Here is an 18,259-nt window from a genome sequence, read left to right on the forward strand (position 1 = left end):
TCCAACGCGAGTCCCGGCTTAGAATTTGTGATTCAAAAGTGTAGGCTGCATGAGGTCTCAGCTCTCGTTTAAAGGATGTGTGTGCTGCTCCGAGAATGAGAGCTGGTTGGCTCTTTACTTTTCCCTTCAGCTCCTTACCATCTGTCTTTATATTCAATTTCCTCTTAATGCGGGATGGTTTGCCGTTTAAAGTAAATAGGGCTAGATGTAGTCACCAAAATGGAAACACACCCCTTCCTGCTCCAAAGAACGATGCTTCGGTTTGGGTATTATCTTTGTCAGTCTCCTTATCAAGTAATTAGTGGATTAAAACGTCCCCTACACTTTAAAATACTTACAAAGACAATTGGAGAATATCCTAATCCAGTAATTAATATAGCTACGATTCCCGCTTCGACTTCTAACAGTGCGGCTAAAGCGGCGTTGTAGCCGATCCATGTTCTACATCAAAGAAATATGATGAGCAGAGATGGGGTAAAGCGGTTGGAGTGAACATTTTCGGCTTGTTCGTAATATTAGAATGTAAAATTGGTCAGTCCCATTCGAGCACGGCGTTGCTGAGATCAAAACACTTAAAGAGGCCCTTTGCCTACCTTTGATGTTGTCTTAATCCACACATCAAGACTGGCAGATTAGTAGCCAGTAACTTCGACAATTCAAACTCTACACACCATTTATCATTGTATACGCGCCTCTTATAGTTTTTCTCCTTACACTTTCCGTGAAAATCGACCCTACAGAAACATATTGCTCAGATATCAATGGCAGAAGACTCCAACTTCTATTCTCCTCCAATGGAGAAAAGCCCAACACTCACAGGATCATCTGGATCAGGGCCGCATGAGGGCCAACCAACTCGGTAGCAGAAAGAAGTGCAGATTGAGCAAGGTGGACGACCGCAGCCTTCTTCCGAGAAGATACACTGCCATTAGAGCCTCGCCATCTTGATGACAAGACTTCAACTCGCGATAATGTCAGGAAGATTACTGGCATCAGATGGTTTCTTCTTTGTTCGGCTTTATATGCCACTGCCCTATTATACGGGCTTGATCCCACCATAGCAGCCGACGTTCAGAGCGCGGTTATTGAGACATTCGAAGATATCTCACAACTTGCGTGGCTTGTTGCCGGATTTACTCTGGGTTCCGTGGCAGTCATCTTACCATACGGAGCACTTTACAGCATGTTCTCCTTAAAGTATCTCTACATCGCAGGAGTTGTCCTCTTCGAACTGGGTTCCGTACTCTGCGGCGCCGCACCATCCATGAATGTTCTCATCGTTGGGCGAGTTATCGCTGGAATGGGCGGGACGGGATTATACCTCGGCGTTCTGAACCACATCTCTGCATTTGCCACTCGTGAAGAAAGGGGAACCTATATCAATGGCATTGGATTTGTTTGGGGAGTTGGTGCCTGCCTAGGTCCTGTTATCGGCGGCCTCTTTACTGTCTCGAGGGCTACATGGCGCTGGGTTTTTTTTATCAATCTTGTCATTGGAGTAGCGACTGCCCCCATCTACATATTCAATCTCCCCAATGTTCATCCTGTTCGAGGAATCTCACTCTGGGTTCGAATAAAGAGCGTCGACTACGTTGGAAGCGTACTCAGCACGGGATTATGGGTGGCATTCTCGTTGGCCTTTGTCTTCGCTGGCGGTGCCTGGAGATGGCAAGATGGGCGCACCATTGCTACAATCATAGTTTTCGGATTGCTCACTATATTGTATCTGGTGCAGCAATACTATTGCATCTTCACCACACCATAAACTCGCTCATTTCCCGTTCATATGCTTCGGTCCAGGTCGCAGGTTCTTACCGCCATCTGCTCTGCGGCCTCTTATTCGGCGCTTTACATACCGACTTACTTCATTCCCATCTACTTCCAGTTCGTTCAAAACGACACAGCACTGAAAGCTGCGCTTCGCCTTCTTCCCTTTCTTCTTGTGGCTGTGGCCTTTAATCTTGCAAGTGGCTATCTATTCTCCAAGCTCAAATACTACATGCCTATGTATTTGGTATCAGGGATCATTATCACAGTGGGAGGTTTGCTGTTATATGTATACTTGAAGCCTGAAACGCCTACGTCTAGCATCTACGGCATTAGTGTTGTGCTTGCTGTAGGAACAGGTTTGACGATGCAAATAGGGTATGCAGTGGCTACATTAAAAGTCTCGCCGGAAGATGTCGCCAAGTCGCTGAGCATGCAAAATGTGAGCTAGATGGGCGGCACGACCATTGCTCTTATCATCGCTGTTCTCGTCTTAGAGTCTGCCGCTGTGCGCAATGTTTCGGGAGTGCTGGAAGGCCAGGGTTTCTCAGATGGGCAAATTCGCGCCGTTATCGCCGGAGCTCAGAGTATATTATTCGAGGAGCTAAGTGATGATATGAAGATGCGTGTCATTCTTGCCATAACGGAAGCGATGCAGACTGCATTCTTCTTGGTTATTGTGTCTGGAGCAGTTGTCGTGGTGTCTAGTTTTGCGATGAAGAGGGAGAAGTTGTTTGGAGAGATTGTGGCTGTTGGTTAGAATGCTCGTTACATGAGCTTACTCTCATCTGGGCTTACTTAGTCTCTTGAGCTGTATTGTGACTTTGTATGAAAGAACACAGTTTCGGCAGTTCTATACTAGGGTCAATCCAACCTACAGTTCATAGCATGGTTGACTTCGCTCGGTTTGTGGGAGAAGCGGGACAAGTGGTAGAAGACTAAGCCATGTGAGATCTTGGCAAACAGCCCACTCTCGCGGAAACAAGGGGAAATGAAAGGTCCAAGATTATCCTATACAAACAGCCATATTGTACTATAACCCAACCGATGCTGGATTTACTTGTGGAGTCTTGGACAATGAAAGAATAGAAGTGAGAATCTCAACTACGCAGATATTAATTAATCAACCTCTGTTGATTGTAGAAATAAAGCTAAAGTGTTTCCAATCTTTGGATGAATTAAACATCCTCAGTCAAACATACATATACTTTTATACAAGATTTCGGCAGTAGCAATCTCAGTTTGCTCGGGCCCCTGCTTGAGTTCTCAATTTAGTGAAAGGGGGGACCTTGAGTTTCTCCTGTCCGTCATTTTAACGAAATATGGAACCCGTTCACCTGAAATCATCATAATCAACGAATGTTTTGGCGAAAGAAGGATCAGCTATGCGAATGCTCTCCAAGCGAGAGCAAACGGCTGGGGGTCTCGGAGTATTCTGAATGCACGGACGGTGATCTGGTACGATCCAGGCTGCACGTTTTTCCAAACAACCTGCTCAACATTATTACGTCGATCAAATCCAGAGCCGTCACCTTGGTTTCCATGCTTCTCAGCACCTCTTCCAGCCACAATTAAGTCTAGGTCATTTTGCAAATGTTCTCCCGGGGGGTCGTTCCAAACGAGAGTGACCTTCAAGGTCAGGGCCGATGGGCTACCCGCTGGGATCTCGACCGAAACAGGATGTTCACTTCGATGCTGGCCGTCCATTCCGAGGGAATCTTGACCAGTCACATCTTGGAATCCATAAACGGAACTCTCGGGGTTGTCCACGATATTACGGAGAGAGTTGGTCAAGTTGACGCGTCCGAAGCCAGAGTTGGGGTTTGGAGCATCCATGGATGCTCCAAACTCACCATTGGGCAAAGCTTGGTTGTACTGTCCTTTCAAGGGAACAGCGCCGTTGATCAAAATGGCCTTGACAAGAGCAGCTGATGGCTCGCGATGGCCATTGTCAACGAGAGCGCCACGGATTACGGCGCAGCAGCCAGCAACTAGGGGCGTCGCCATGCTTGTGCCGCCCTCATAGATCCACTTCTCATCGCTGCTGTGTCCCCAAAACTCAGTGTGATGGCCTCCTATAATGTGCGAGGATCGAGTCGACAGGATGGTGGTCCCCGGAGCAACAACATCGGGTTTAATACGCCCATCGGGCTTCGTGGGGCCACGACTACTAAACGCGGCCATGCCCTCTGGATTGTTGGCAACGTTGTCGACGGAGATGGGCCCCCAGGGGAAGTCCTCTTCCCATGCTCCGTAAACGAGCGGCTTGCCTCCTTCAAGCGGATACTCTACTCCCGGCCGGTTATTCTCTGACGCACCAACGCTGATAATATTCTTGCAGACGGACTGAGAGCACAGCGAGCCAGGGTCGACGTGGCCGTGGTTGGCATCAACATCGATCGCCGAGTTACCAGCAGCAAAAAGCACGGTCAGGGCCTTGTTTCCCCAGAGATAGCCATCAATCTGGCCCGACTCAGCCATGTCGTACGGCGCAGGTTGTGCGCCCCAAGAGTTGGAATGGATCCGAGCTCCCTCCTGGAAGACGCCATCGAAGAGGTCGCGATAGCTATCGCCAATACCTCCCAGCCCTGCCTCCCACCGCGCGGGATCCTTACTCCCTTTCTTATACCACCTATCAAAAACGGATTGCATGATGAGCTTAGCCTCAGAAGCAGGCGCCTCAATTTGACCTTGTTCGGTATGCTTGCCATTGCCGAGCACGGAACCACAGACGTGCGTACCGTGACCATCTGGATCGTCCGCAGGGAAGGGCCATGTATCTGAGCGATCACGGCCTCTATTGTGTAGAGACAGAACGCGATCACCAAACGCTTCGTGGCAACGATCCTTTTCCTTTAAACCAGTATCAAATCCGGTATCCGCCACGCACACAATTTGTCCCTTTCCCTTATAAGTGGCCTGGAGCTTTCCAACTGGCTTATTGGCTTCAAGAATGCCACCGGCAACGTTATTGAAGAGATGGTGGGTTTGCACCTGGTTGATGGCTTTGACTTCGTCGATGCGTGCTAGCTGCGGTAACTTGGACTTGGGAACTTTGATGCATGCTTTGCGGTCGTGAATCTCGACGCTGCCAGCGGAGATTCCGGCCTGGGCAGCGATGTTACCGGCCACACGTTCGAGATTATCATTGCCGACATCGTCATGAAGAATAACCGCTACATCGGCTACTTCTTCGTCGTTTCCTGCCTTGAGCTTTGGTTCCACGACATACTCCGGGTGGTAGACCTCGGTGTTGGTGACGAAGTCGCTAAGGCTGCTATTCACGGGGTCCAAAGTGCTGGGCTTGTAGCCGCACAGGTAAACGTCGTCCCCCTTATAATCAAGGATGTCGACATGTTTGTCCCGAAGCGCTTGCTTTTGTTGAGCGTTCAAAGGACCGGTGGTATGGATTAGGATGTAGTTGGAATCTGTTACCGCTGGCGGAGGTTGAGCGAAGGCGGTGCTGGACATGATGCCCATGGCGCCCGCCGCTGAACGGGAATTGCCATTGATCTTGATGTGGTTCATATTGACTGTGAGAGCCACTTTAAAGTCTTTATTTTAGATGAAAGAACTTGGAAGCATCCCTTGGGAATACACAAGGGGGATGGTCTGACCTATTTAACACTGAGACTCTTGCGCTCCTGAGCAGATCGCTCCCCCCGTGGTTTGCATTCAGCCGCAGACCTGCAAGAGCAATTTTAGCAAAGTTCGAGCTCTACCTCATCTCCCGTCATTGGCTTACACACTGCTGAGACAAACAAATTGGATTCAATCACCTTGTCTTCAGCTTGCTTCAGCTCGTCTTCAGCTTAGATACTCCAAGCCAGAATTGTACTCAGCGTACCAAGAACACAGCGTATAATTCGACAAATGTCGTATTGCGAATTTGGATTGCTCCAATGGTTGTCTCTGGCAGTCCTCCCAAGGCACGCCACAGGCGTCGTGGTAGGGTATTTGCATTCCAGCATTGAACCTACCACCCTCCCCCCATCTCTGCAACTCTGAGAGGGGACAAGCTGAATTTGGAGATGAGTTAGCCACTTTGGTCTATCTTTCAGGTGAGTTTTGTCTTCATTTATCTTCCAACTCAAAGAGCATCTCTTGATCCCGAAGGTTCCAATCTTAGGCGTATGTTGGCAAGGGCAAGGTTACATGTTGTCAATTATATCTGGATCTCAGTATGTGACGCAAAACCGTAGAAGCCCTAATTAAGTGACAATGGAACTTACCACAGAGATATGCTCCATTTGTACAGAAACTCACATCGAAATAGGTAAGCTTTCCATGCATAACTTAAGCTTTACAGCTCGCCGACGACATGCGTCGAGCGTGCCCACTGGCGATCATTTGGCAAGATTGAGATTCGGGGGGCAGCCAGAATGGACCAAGCTGGAGATCAGATGACGATAGTTCTCATCACCATTCCTATTACTTTTCGTGGCTGTTTACAAGATTGGATCGCCATCCAAAGCGGCTGGACATGACATGGCGTTGAGCTGAAGACCTGTGTAAGCCACAAAACCGGCTCCTCCTCTAATGGATATACAGCACTCCTAAAAGCAGTTTTGATTAAGCATACCGGAATGATTAAGATATTATTAGAAGTGGATGTTAATCTGAATATAGCTATTGCTTCAGAAAATGGACGTTCGGCACCCGCAAACAAATGGGGAGAGCCGTTGTTACAGTCGTGGAACACGGTGGAAAGAATTCTTTCGAGCAATGGACAGGGTAAGATCTTTGTGCAAGCATACGTGAATTTTGTCTGCAGGTGAATTGGCGGAGGGCGGCTTAAACAGAACAAAGTGAAGTAATACAAAACACATTTAAATAACACAGGTGATTAAAGTCACTCAAGAGTCCAGGAGTCAAGACATGTGCATGTTTCAAATGGATTACTGGATTACACGATACTACACAAATAGAAAAATAAACGACCAGAAAAGAAGAAGAAAAGGAACTACCCGAAAAAAAAAAAACAAAGAAAACCCCCCCAAAAAACTACTTCGACAAAACTCGCGCCGACTCCTCGGCCACCACCATCTTCTGCAGCATCAGCCGCCCATCCGAGCCCGCGGCTCCCTTACCCAAAACCGACTCTGCAAACATCCGCAGTTGCATCGTCATGATGGCATCTTCGTACACAACCACAATCTCAATGTCCCGGGTCATGGCGTGGAGGTCGTGGTAGTTGTCCTGTCGTTTGTCGATGCCCTTGGTAAGGCACTCGACACGCTTCTGGTCAGACCACCAAGGGGGCATCAAGCCCTTGGCCTCGGCTTGGTACAAGAAGCGACGGAACGCCGGGCAAGAGCTTACACGACCGCTGTAAACGCTGTCGTTGTTCGTCATGCCGCCGTAGGTGAAGTCGTCGGCCTCTCGGAGCCGGAAGGAGTCGATGAGGAGGGCATACACGTCTTGTTTGTGGCGATCGTGCAGCCAGATGCCCTTGGCGAGGCGGGCGAAAGCGTTGGTGATGTGCGTCTTGAGAAACGGCACACGATGAGGCTTAGCCAGAGTGTCGAGGGGAATGACGGAGGGATTGACACAAAAGAGGTTTCTGTGGGCCATCCAGTCTGTGAGCTGGCATTCCACGCTGCAGTATTCTACAGCTTCGCAGTTGAGGCAGGATCGGAGAGTTAGTGCTGGCTCGGTGATGGCAGGGTCATGTTGGCATCGAGCACATGCAGCGTGAGGAGTAATCTTCTCGGGGGAATCTTCTTGAGCACTGGAGCTGGATCCCTTCTTGCCCTTGGAGAGTTTGGCGTAGGCATTTGTATCGACATTGTGTTTGATGACCTTGATAAAGGGAGGAGTCTGGTTAGATGACACGGTGTCTACCAGTGCTTCGATGAGTTGGAGTGCCTCGATGATGTTTTTGACGGAGATGTTCAATCCAGACAGAAGAAGAGCCTCGACAACAGTGATGGTGGGCGTGAGAGCAGACTCAAGCTCAAGTAGATTCATGGCAGAAGTAATTTCATCCTGATTATCAGGGGCATTCTGCATGGTAGAACTACCCTGCTCCTGATCACCGAGCATGGGCGAACCTGAGGAAGCAACGTCGTGGTGGCAACCGGACGCGGAAGAGGTAGTGGAAGTCTGTTCTTGGTGATCAGGCATGTTGCTGCCGACAGAAGTCTCTTCTTCTCGAAGATCAGACATAATGATGTTGGCTAAAGAGTATCTTCTTGTTGATGAATAGGTGTTTGTTGACGAAGGTACGCAGATGGGCGTTTGATCTTGGGGGAAAGAACTGCTGATTTTCAGGGTTACTATGCGTGCTAGGGATCTTTGTATACAGTTAGAACTTACCTGGAATCCTGAGGCGAATAAATGTTGTGATATCCTAGATAATATCTAAGATAATGCAGAGTGCAAAGTGGAAATCCTCAAGAGTTGAAGAAGGCAAGCTGAGCTGACCAAGTTTGTTATGGAACTTGGGAAAGGCAGTAGAAGAATTTCCAGAGAAGAAAAACTAAAATAGAAGGGAATTTTTTTTGCACCTCAGCAGTTAAAAAACAAGTGATAAAAAAGTGATTGTGCAAACAGCTGGCTGCCAGTTCACAATCCAGGGGGGAGGGGGCCAGCGGGTCAACGACCTCTATGTCTATGAATCACAATCCTATTGAAAATAAAACTTAAATTGCTTCATTCAATAACAATAGTAAATCAAACTCGAGAATCAAAATATTAACTCATTATGATTTGGCATATATGCCTTTGTAATTGTATGCTTGTTTTACTCTTATTCTGTTATCTACATCCTCTTTTATCTTCTTGCGTTTTTCACATTTTGATTTTACAGCAGGTTTGTATCTATAGAGCAGCTGCCACAATACACGTAGGCTGCTGGCCCCCTGATTATTTGGCAGATTTAAACCCCACAAATCTTCCACTCGCACAAACGAACCCTTTTCTTTTCAACATCTCGACATACCAACAAAGCTGCATCAACCATCAACCAACCACCCGCCCATTGTACCAAGATTCAAATCTTCCTCCAAATAGGTCGTTTTCCTATTTTCAATTTCCTCTCCCAAGTTCTCCCTAGAAAATCTGCTAGTGTTGATATATTCTAGGATACCTTCTCCGTCTCCCTCTTGCTCAACGCGAGATAATCAGTTTTCCATTTCTTTTTGTTCCAAGACTAAGTTTTAATTTTTTTCATCAATCCCTCCCCATCTTCATCCCAGTATCTTTTGCTTCCTTGTAGTGACACCAGAGTTTAGCTTTGATGACATCTGCTACTTGACCTCGATTCTTACCCGACGAAGCAAGAGAAGATACGCCCTCGGCGATCACTGCCAAGCTGGCATCCCTGTGCCACTACAGATCTCTTAGGACTAAGTCAACTCCTCTTGTTTACGCATAGATAATAATATTCAATAGTTTTCCGTCGATGGATCTCCCTCCTCTTCGCACAATCTTCTGCTTTTCACATCGGCTAAGTCCCTCTATTTGATTGATCTGCTCAGAAAATAACTTGCTTGTTCTAGATTTTAAATTGACGTTGTCCTTGTTGTTCTCTGCTGCTAAGTGTCTCTTACCCCAACCCCTCGTGAACATACCTAATCACGTTGTCCATGGACAGGAAAAGACCTGCAATATCTATTGCGATTTCGCTTGCTTTCGCTGTCACAGGCACAAGATAAAGTCGCACCCAACGTTGTTCTCTTTGTCCAAGTAAATTTTCGCCTCTACGTAGCTGTTTGCTATCTTTGTTCTCTACTAACCTTATGGCAGCAGCGGCATATCATTCAATAATCATATTTCCCCCTTTCTCACTCTGCTATCACATGGCTAACTATTTTGATAGAAAGAATCCGTATCTTGAATATGCAAAGCTTGTCGACTCTCATATTATCTCACAGCGCCATTCCAAGAGCTGAATTCTCCCTTCTTCTCTCCTCATGTTTCTTGCTAATTCTCTCTAGGACGCAAAAAATGTCTCCACGTACACGATACCCAGCACATGCCATCTTCAACAGAACTGGCTTGACTCTCTTTCCGTCGCCAGTGTCTCACGTATCTTCGTCATCTTGACATAGCCGAGTATCCCCTTTCTCAAAGCAAATAACCAACATGAGCAGCTGATACTTGATAGCCTTCTTCTGCCTGCTTCTCACGTGCTCTCAAGTCTACAAGCGTGTCCACATTATGTTTTACACAACACTCAATCCTTTGTCTTCCGCTCCCTTCTCTGTATTGATCAGTTACTAATTTTTCATAGCAGTCTCCTCTACTTCATGTGGGCGGGCGGGCGGCCATACTCTTTTCTCCAGAACAATTCTAAGTCTCCCTGTCCAAACAGACGAAAGAAAGGTTGATTACTGACTTTGGATAGTTTCTATACTCGGCGGGGCGTACCTTCATCCAGCTAAGTCACCATATCCTTTCAAATAGACAATACGCTGACTTCTCCCAGGCCTTGCTCTTTCCATGAACCTCTGCTAACTTTTGTTCTTTTACCAGGTAATTTGCTCGACCAACGATACTTTAAGACTAGCCAACTGTTCATCGACACGGTTCGAAAACGCAAGTAGACATAGCGACCGGCCGACCGATCCAAGAACCAAAGTAGAACAAGATATAGCACCGCGAAAATCCCACGATATCGCCAACATACCCAAGCAACCATCGAATACGATCGAACAAAGATAAGAGAATTGAAAAAGCATATATAAGCGGAGCGGAAGCGGAGGGTGGTGGCGCCTACGGGCATATACTCTGGCCAGTTGTACCCCCATCTAGTCATTGTCCAATTACTAACAACAGCAGATTTATTTTCCATCGGCCGGCCCACGAAATCAAAGTACATGAAATCGAAGTTTTGTCGATAACAAAGAGGAGCGGAAGTGGTGGATGGTGGCGCCTACGGGCATATCCACCGGTAAGTTGTTCCCTAACCTGCCCACCACCATAGTCGCTGACTTCGAGTATTTTATTCCCAATTTATCAACTCTGTTCCAAAAGGCAAATGGAACTGGGTAAGCCTACCTTGGTAGAGCTGGACTTTCCCCATGAGTCTAAATAATTGAAACAAACCGCGAGGTCGTTTGCCACTTATCATCTGCAAGTTCCCTATTTACGTTTACGTAAATGCTGACGGATACTGGCATTCACTAAGATTTTCAACAGACCGTCTGCCTGATCCAACGACGTGGAATCACCAATGAGGTATGTCCAGATACTTTCCGAGTACAAACAGAGATTTGAGCAGCATAACACATACAACACTTCATTTTCCTCTATCTTTAGCTGGCTAATGTAGTGAGTAGGTAAAAGACCATAACGGGGTAGGCGAAAGAACAACTACACGAGATTTCCCAACCATCCATCAAGTTCAAAAGGCAGGCAAAATGCTCTGTACTTGAGAAGTTCAATCGTTGATATCCATCAGATCAGCATCAAACATGGTGAGTGCAATCGTCACGAATGATGGTCACTGTCAAGTGGCGTGGTTCTGAATCTCTTTTATAACAGCTAAGAAGAATTTGGTACCTGATATCAACATGTTCTTTTCCTCAGAAATCACACATCCGTGTCGTCCTTCTTTTGGTTCATCCATTGTAAGTCAACGCTCAACGCTTCCTTACAATCATGTGACTAATTTTCGGGCTCAGCTTCCCGTCGAGTCTGTCCACTTGTCACGTACACCCGTGCGCGAGCCGCCAGCACAGGATCATCCGATGGCTCAATACCTGGCACGCCAGGCATGACATTATACACGATGGTGTTCTTCTGAGGAGGAAGAGCTTCCTTATCGGTAACCGCGGTCAGGGTGAGCACACCAAGCTCCACCAGCTGACGGTCCTCTGGCCATATTTCGTTGCAGTTATGGGTAATGTCATCTTCCCCAGCTACCTGTGCTACCAGCTTGAAGCTAATCGGTCCTTGTGCAAAGACACCAGGTAGCTCGTCGAAGAGAAAATTCGGCCCCTTGGCCTCAAGCTCGCTCTGTGTCAGAAACTGTCTCCCCGACAACGGAACCCAGCGATATCGTATGAAGGCGCTTTTACCAGCAGCGTTGATAAACTTGAAAGCGTTGATGGAGTAGAACGACTGGGTACCAAAGTTCTTTGGGGTTTTTCTATCCTCCTGCATGAAAGGGAGGGCTTCGGGATGGTCTTTGACGTATTCTTCCAAAGTGCCGTCTCTGTAATTACGGAAGAAAGCAAGAACACCCTCCCCCGTATTTGCAGGGAATACAGTTGAGGATTGGCAGATGATGTCGGTCTTGACATCCTCCCCAATCAGGAATCGGACAGCAAAACCATGAGGATTTGCGTTGGGGTCAGTCGCTGGCAAATTCGGGATACCAGTGAAGAGAGAGAATCTAGCTATGACTGGGGTTGAAGAGGAACTGAAGTGAGGTGCAGTGGACCATTCCTTGGCCTCATCAGTTGGGGTGAAGGAGCCTGTGACGAAGACACCTCTGGCATGGGCTATATGAGAAGGCATTGCTATTAGATGAGACTCTGCTTGCCAACATGAATTTGAACATACACGGTCTGGCGTTGTCAACCCGCCCAAACATGTCCTTGAGGGTGCTAATCAAGTCGAGATGAAGCATGGTGGCGGTTGTTACAATAGTGCTTTGTTGAATGATTGAAGAGAAACGAAGATGTTTGGAAACTACAGAGAAACTTCTTCAACTCACTGTCTACTATTTATACCTTGAACATAGGACTGCTGCCAACCCTTGGTGCTGACAACTGGAAGTATCTGAGTGGCTGAATTATAGTCGCTTGAGTCGCTTAGAGGCGAGCTTGGCACAGCTTCCAATAAGCTCTATTGAGTTTTTCCGAGGAGCTTGAACGAATTGGAGAAACAGAACCACGCCATATGCAGTGCCTTGGTCACAAAAATATCAAGCGCTTACCGTAGCGCTCAATACAGTTTCCACCTACGACAAGGCTGGCATGGTGACGGCTATTTGGAAGGCAACACGGATAGCCTTGTGGTGCGATTCCAAATATCCTTGGAACAAATTTAGGTGCTTATACCGGGCAACTTCTGGGGGATTGCCCGCCAGTGTCCATGAGTCAGACCTAATGTGACTGTCGATATCCTCTTTTCCTGCCATTGTCGCTCTTTTAATGGTTGATGATGGGCTGTTGATGTGGTAAGCAGCGGACGAAGTCCCGGAGCTAGCTATGGAGGATAGTCCGCCGTTCCACATACAAATAATCCAGATCGCTCTAGATGTTTATGAGCTTACATCGTCTACATCGTTTAAATCGAACTTTACGACTTGAGGGCGCAACTAGAACTAAAATGCAGTTGAGCAATAGAAATGATTGCATTGCCTCTATTTTCTTCAATTGGCTTTCTTATCACAATATTTGCAGACACAAGTACTACGGGAATTGACAAAGCTAAAACTAGAATCAGTGCATGATCTGAAAGAGTCCGAAATCAGGCCAATGATATGCTTACAACGCATTTGGGAAGTAATCTTCTAGAAGAAAGAGACAACAACATCAACGAGGATGCTTCATTGGTTTCCGCGTGCAGGGTACGGCGAGATTTACGCTTCTGACCATCATTCCCAATCGAGAATAAGCAACATCCTTACATCACCATCATGGGACAGAGAAACAGTCATCAGCAACGGTCACCAGACTAATTAACCCAACTTTAATCACCGTGGGGACTTTGCAAAAAGAAGAGAAAAAACTTCAGTCTCCCTTTGGGCATAATACTAAAACTCCACGAGAGCGAACTGAGCTAGCGTTCCGGATTCACGTGCGGACTGAAGACATGGTTACAACTGGAAGGGCGTAGGGCGTAGCGGCGGCAGTGTCGTTGAGAATGAGTCTGACTCGAAGTAAAATCCGAACAAGTACGGCAAATCCATCATATCGGTTAAATGACGGAGAGTAGATTTGCACCATTATTCTCTGCAAAGCGTCTCGAGCCGTGCTATGCGAGGAGCCGCCATGGAGTAGCCACGGGTAAGAAATCGATTACGTTGACGTGTTTTGTCAGCATGCTGGTTCTTAGCATGCAAGTCCCGGTGGGATGGAATGGCGCAAAAGTCTCCGGATAGGATGCTTCGTATTTTAGTAGCAGAATGGCGATTGATAGCAGCGGAGTCGCAGTTCCATTTGTGATTACAACGGATGGACTCCATCCGTACAGGGGGTAACAGCCCTGTAACGTCGGGGGTGCCAGGCAGGCATCAGCGAGAGAGTCCCTGTATGTACTGAAGTGTCAATGTAATCAATGCCTGGCTGCATGTCGCACCGCACTGCCGGTAGCAGAGTAACATGGACGGATGCCGTATTGGACAGTTTTCACCGCTCAGGCCAAGTAATAAACCGTCGAAATACGAGCTGCAGCCGAGCTACCAATCTCAACTACACCACCAGACGCTTGAGATGGTGTTTGGTCGCCCTAATTAACCACCTCAGCTGCTAACATTGAAACCAACCAACTAACTCGTGCTAAGAGTTCTTTGGTCCTTGGTTCGCACGTGTCGGAGCAACAGCCCGGCCGAAGTGGCAGAATCCACCGTTTAAGATTATCCCCGGCCGCCTTTGCCTCAAAGTGGGCAGGCCGCATCACCAGCTCAGCGCCACCCACGCATCAACCTTGCTGCCAAGGTCGTCGTTTCTTATCCATCAGACGAAATACGATACGATTAAACGTATTACGTGCCGAGTGCGTTCCGCTGCCCGGCGCGGCGCCTAATCATGAACCGAGCCCCTTGCTGAACCTGATGCTGTCACCGCGTCCATGGAGGCAAAAAGTCCTGCTGGGTCCTGCTCGTACTTCCTCGGAGAGCGAGAAACCGAGCAGGATGCAGATATCCGATCGCTCCAGATGAAATGTGCGAATAGTCCATTTGAAATCACACAAGTTCTTGCTGAATAATCGGAGGTTGTGGGAGTCATAGTCATCCGGTGGACGACAAGCGGCCCAATGGCTCGATCAGCGGGAGAAGGCATCATCACACGGAGCACCACTAAAAGGGGTGTGGAGCGTCGGAATTAAAGAAACGGCATCATTCGACTACCTACTATGGAGTGCTGGACGCTATCTATGTATCTGTCCATCCTTGACAAAAACAAAGGAGGTGAGGGACAAGCGAAGAAGACAGTACGGTAGACGGCACATCTGTGCTTCAACCAAGGCACTAGGCGAGATCTCAACGAGATCTTGTCGTGACACCAAGATTCGCATCTGGCTGGGGGTGCTAAGCAGATACGGAGACGACTGCCGCCAACAACAGAGATGATTCCTCGGCAGAAAACCCAAATCTAACAAGCGGGCGGATCTCGGCCAGCAAAAACGCCGGCCATTGGGAGTGAAGCAACACGCGAGTTGGAGCAATGAGGCGCAGATTTCCATCTCCGATTCATGAGCTCGGCTTGGGCACAGACAAATCAAGGCCCCACCACACGACGGATGGAGCAATTTGTGGTGTCTACAACTTGGCACGGATCAGCATGCAGTTTGTCGGCAGATACGCCGCGCTGGACTTGGGCGGCTCTTTCGGTCGCTCGGCACTATGGCGCGAAATCCTACAGTGTGTGGAATCATCAGGTGGCAACCCATCCATCTACACTGCTACAGGCCTCCTCTGTTGTTGGCATGGGGGTACGACGCTGCAATCCATGGCAGCCTCACGTCTTCAACTGGAAGACGCACTCTAGAGACCAAACAAACCGCCTGGTTCGGAGCGTATTCGACAGGCCAAGAGCCGTACAGCATCCCGGCCAAAGACAAATTATCGGGCGTCTTTTCCTCTCCCTTCCTCCAAGATAACCTGCGCCGCAAACAAGACCCATCCTTGGCCTTCTACGGTATCCATCCTTTGAACCCACGCTCCATAGCAGCAACCTATTGGGAAATCGCAACAGCAACGAATTGGGAAAACGGAGCCGCCAAGTGACCCAGTGCCGACTCCGTCGTCTTATATCCGAACTGTACAACTAACAGTTTCTTAGCCCGCGGCCGGGGGGCCCATAAACCCGACGCGCGAAGGATGGAGCAACTAGTGCTAAAGCGCCAACAACGTGGGAAAGGGAAAAAAAAAGAAATGATTAATTATCTCTCCGGTCTCTTTGTTAATAAATAACGGCTGTGGCGCTCAGTCGTACCCTTTACCCTGGCTTCCTTTCACCTCGTGGTAAACCGGAGCAGAGCTGCCGCCCTTTCCATCTTGACGAGCTTCGTGAACAAGCAGTAATCGATACATCGAACGTCCAAGATTTTGAAGAAAGAAGAAGGGGACAAGGAAGAAGCTCCCTTGGTGTGATTGTTTAATCATACAAGTTTCAACTACAGCTCAGAGGCGGAATGATACATGAGAGCAGGATACCCTCGATAAATCAGTAATCAATACGTTCCAAGGGGGACCACTTTCATCAACTACTTCAGATCCCAAGGAACCGCGGTGGAAATAAGAATCTTAGTTGCCGCCACCGTCTATCCACCATGGGTGCCATCACCCGCATTCTATCGCGACCGGTTAACAAGCCGTACCGCACAAAGGACCTTCACTCCAACGAGCCTCCCTTCTTGAACGAACATGGCTACGTCGACTTCGCCCCCGGAGATGTCGAGAACCCCAGAAACTGGTCCATGGCCCGGCGGTTCTGGATCACCGCCGCGACCGTCTTCCTCGTCATGAACGCCACGTTTGCTTCCAGCGCCCCCAGCGGCTGCTTCCCGTCCATCGCGAAATCCTTCCACGTCTCCGAGGAGGCCGCTGGCCTGACCATTACTCTCTTCCTGCTGGGATACTGTGCCGGTCCTCTCATCTTCGCCCCCCTGAGTGAGCTGTACGGCCGACGCTGGATCTTTTACAGCACCTTTTCGCTCTACTTGGCCTTTAACTTCCTCTGTGCCTTTGCGCCCAACTTTGGCAGTCTCCTCGTTGGTCGTTTCCTCACCGGCACTTTCGTCTCTGCACCTCTGAGTAACGGTCCCGGTGTCTTGGCTGATCTGTGGAATCCCATTCAACGTGCAAACGCCATGGGCGGCTTCGCTGCCATGCTCTGGATTGGACCCTCTCTCGGCCCCATCATCGCCGGTTTCCTCGAGCTCAAGAAGGATTGGCAATGGACCTTTTACGTCCTTCTCATGCTCGGCGGTGCCTCCGCCCTCTTCATGCTGACCATTCCCGAGACCCATGCCCCGACTGTCCTGCGCCACAAGGCCAAGCGCATCCGCAAGGCAAAGATTCCCGGCTACGAGAACGTCAAGGCCCAGATCGAAGACAGCAGCCAAAGCCTCGTCAGCGTCTACAAGGTCGCCCTCACTCGCCCATGGATCATCCTTTTCGACACAATCTCCTTCCTCATCGCCATCTACCTCTCGGTCGTATACACCCTCCTCTACATGCTCTTCACCATCTACCCCATTGTCTTCCAGGAGAAGCGTGGCTGGAACGCGGGAGTCGGCGAGCTTCCGTTGATTGGCACAGTCTTGGGCGCCATGTTTGGCGGCCTCATCGTTCTCCTTGATACGCGCCGTCAGCAGAAAAAGGTTGACACCGGCAAGAAGCAAATGCACGAGATGACGCCCGAAGATCGTCTGCCCCTTGCCATCATCGGCGGCATCACCTTTGCAGTGGCCATGTTCTGGTTCGCTTGGTCAGCCAACTTCAAGTATGTGTTCCCCCCTCTTCATATCATGAACAAGAAAAAGAAGAACATTCAACTAACAAAATCCCTTCACACAGCTCCGTCCACTGGATCGTCCCCACCATCGCCGGAGCCTTCCTCTCCACCGCCCTCCTGCTCCTCTTCGTCGGCTTCCTCAACTACCTCGTCGACGCCTACCTCATGTACGCCGCCTCCGCCATCGCCGCAAACACAATCATGCGCTCCGCCTGCGGCGCCGCCGCGCCCCTCTTCACCGTCCAAATGTTCCACTCCATGGGCGTCGGCGGCGGCGGCTCCCTCGTCGGCGGTGTCGCCGCCGTCCTCGCCATCATCCCCTTCATGTTCTACAAGTACGGCGCCGCCATCCGTGCCCGCAGCCGCTTCAACCCAAAGGGCTTCAAGCCACCCGTCAAGGACGTCGAGGCCGCCCCCGCTGGCGGCGTCGTCCTCGAGGACCCCAACGAGGGCGAGTCCGAAGATGCAGAGTCCGACTCTGGCGCCAGCACCGTGACTGGTGATGAGAGTGGAGAGAAGAGCGCCGATGAGAAACATGCCGGCCACGGCCATAAGCGAGGAGAAGCCGCCGAGCACCCAGAGGCATCCGCTTCTACCGAAAAGGTCAAGTCGGAAGAATCAGTGTAAAAAGGAAAAAGAGTAAGAGAAGGGATAAAAAGAAAACGGTGAACATGGCATCTTGATTTTTTATGAGCATCATTTTGGGAAACATTTGTAATAGATAGCGGGCAACCTCACTCCTGGTTATGGCAAGCGCTGGCATAAAGCGGTAATGATATCAATTTGTTTATAATTTACGAATTATAGCATTGGCACACATTTACATAATACGAGACGGTGTCCTTGGGGAAAAG

The 18,259-nt window shown here is 49.0% G+C and overlaps 6 protein-coding genes across 6 annotated transcripts; 3 read left to right on the plus strand and 3 right to left on the minus strand.

Annotated features, from left to right (window-relative positions):
• Positions 1–1,183: 1,183 nt before the first annotated feature.
• On the plus strand, positions 1,184–2,527 carry Triagg1_111 (uncharacterized protein; the record flags this gene model as incomplete). Its single annotated transcript, XM_062896120.1, has 3 exons — positions 1,184–1,722; positions 1,801–2,116; positions 2,219–2,527. The coding sequence occupies 3 exons, from the start codon at positions 1,184–1,186 to the stop codon at positions 2,525–2,527; spliced, it is 1,164 nt and encodes a 387-aa protein (XP_062760461.1).
• Positions 2,528–3,150: 623 nt separating this feature from the next.
• Positions 3,151–5,295, minus strand: Triagg1_114 (uncharacterized protein; the record flags this gene model as incomplete). The annotated part of the gene is made up of 1 exon (XM_062896133.1): positions 3,151–5,295. One exon carries the CDS (start codon positions 5,293–5,295, stop codon positions 3,151–3,153), a length of 2,145 nt encoding a protein of 714 aa, XP_062760464.1.
• Positions 5,296–6,771: 1,476 nt separating this feature from the next.
• Triagg1_115 (uncharacterized protein) lies at positions 6,772–7,935 on the minus strand (the record flags this gene model as incomplete). Its single annotated transcript, XM_062896144.1, has 1 exon — positions 6,772–7,935. The coding sequence occupies one exon, from the start codon at positions 7,933–7,935 to the stop codon at positions 6,772–6,774; it is 1,164 nt and encodes a 387-aa protein (XP_062760465.1).
• A 3,444-nt stretch (positions 7,936–11,379) lies between these two features.
• Positions 11,380–12,346, minus strand: Triagg1_116 (uncharacterized protein; the record flags this gene model as incomplete). The annotated part of the gene is made up of 2 exons (XM_062896155.1): positions 11,380–12,218; positions 12,280–12,346. 2 exons carry the CDS (start codon positions 12,344–12,346, stop codon positions 11,380–11,382), a joined length of 906 nt encoding a protein of 301 aa, XP_062760466.1.
• Positions 12,347–15,227: 2,881 nt separating this feature from the next.
• On the plus strand, positions 15,228–15,673 carry Triagg1_117 (uncharacterized protein; the record flags this gene model as incomplete). The annotated part of the gene is made up of 2 exons (XM_062896166.1): positions 15,228–15,307; positions 15,355–15,673. 2 exons carry the CDS (start codon positions 15,228–15,230, stop codon positions 15,671–15,673), a joined length of 399 nt encoding a protein of 132 aa, XP_062760467.1.
• A 545-nt stretch (positions 15,674–16,218) lies between these two features.
• On the plus strand, positions 16,219–18,032 carry Triagg1_118 (uncharacterized protein; the record flags this gene model as incomplete). The annotated part of the gene is made up of 2 exons (XM_062896177.1): positions 16,219–17,393; positions 17,468–18,032. 2 exons carry the CDS (start codon positions 16,219–16,221, stop codon positions 18,030–18,032), a joined length of 1,740 nt encoding a protein of 579 aa, XP_062760468.1.
• Positions 18,033–18,259: the final 227 nt, after the last annotated feature.

This window comes from Trichoderma aggressivum (assembly GCF_033847375.1).
Source record: "Trichoderma aggressivum f. europaeum strain CBS 100526 chromosome Unknown scaffold_001, whole genome shotgun sequence".
Lineage (NCBI taxonomy): Eukaryota > Fungi > Ascomycota > Sordariomycetes > Hypocreales > Hypocreaceae > Trichoderma > Trichoderma aggressivum.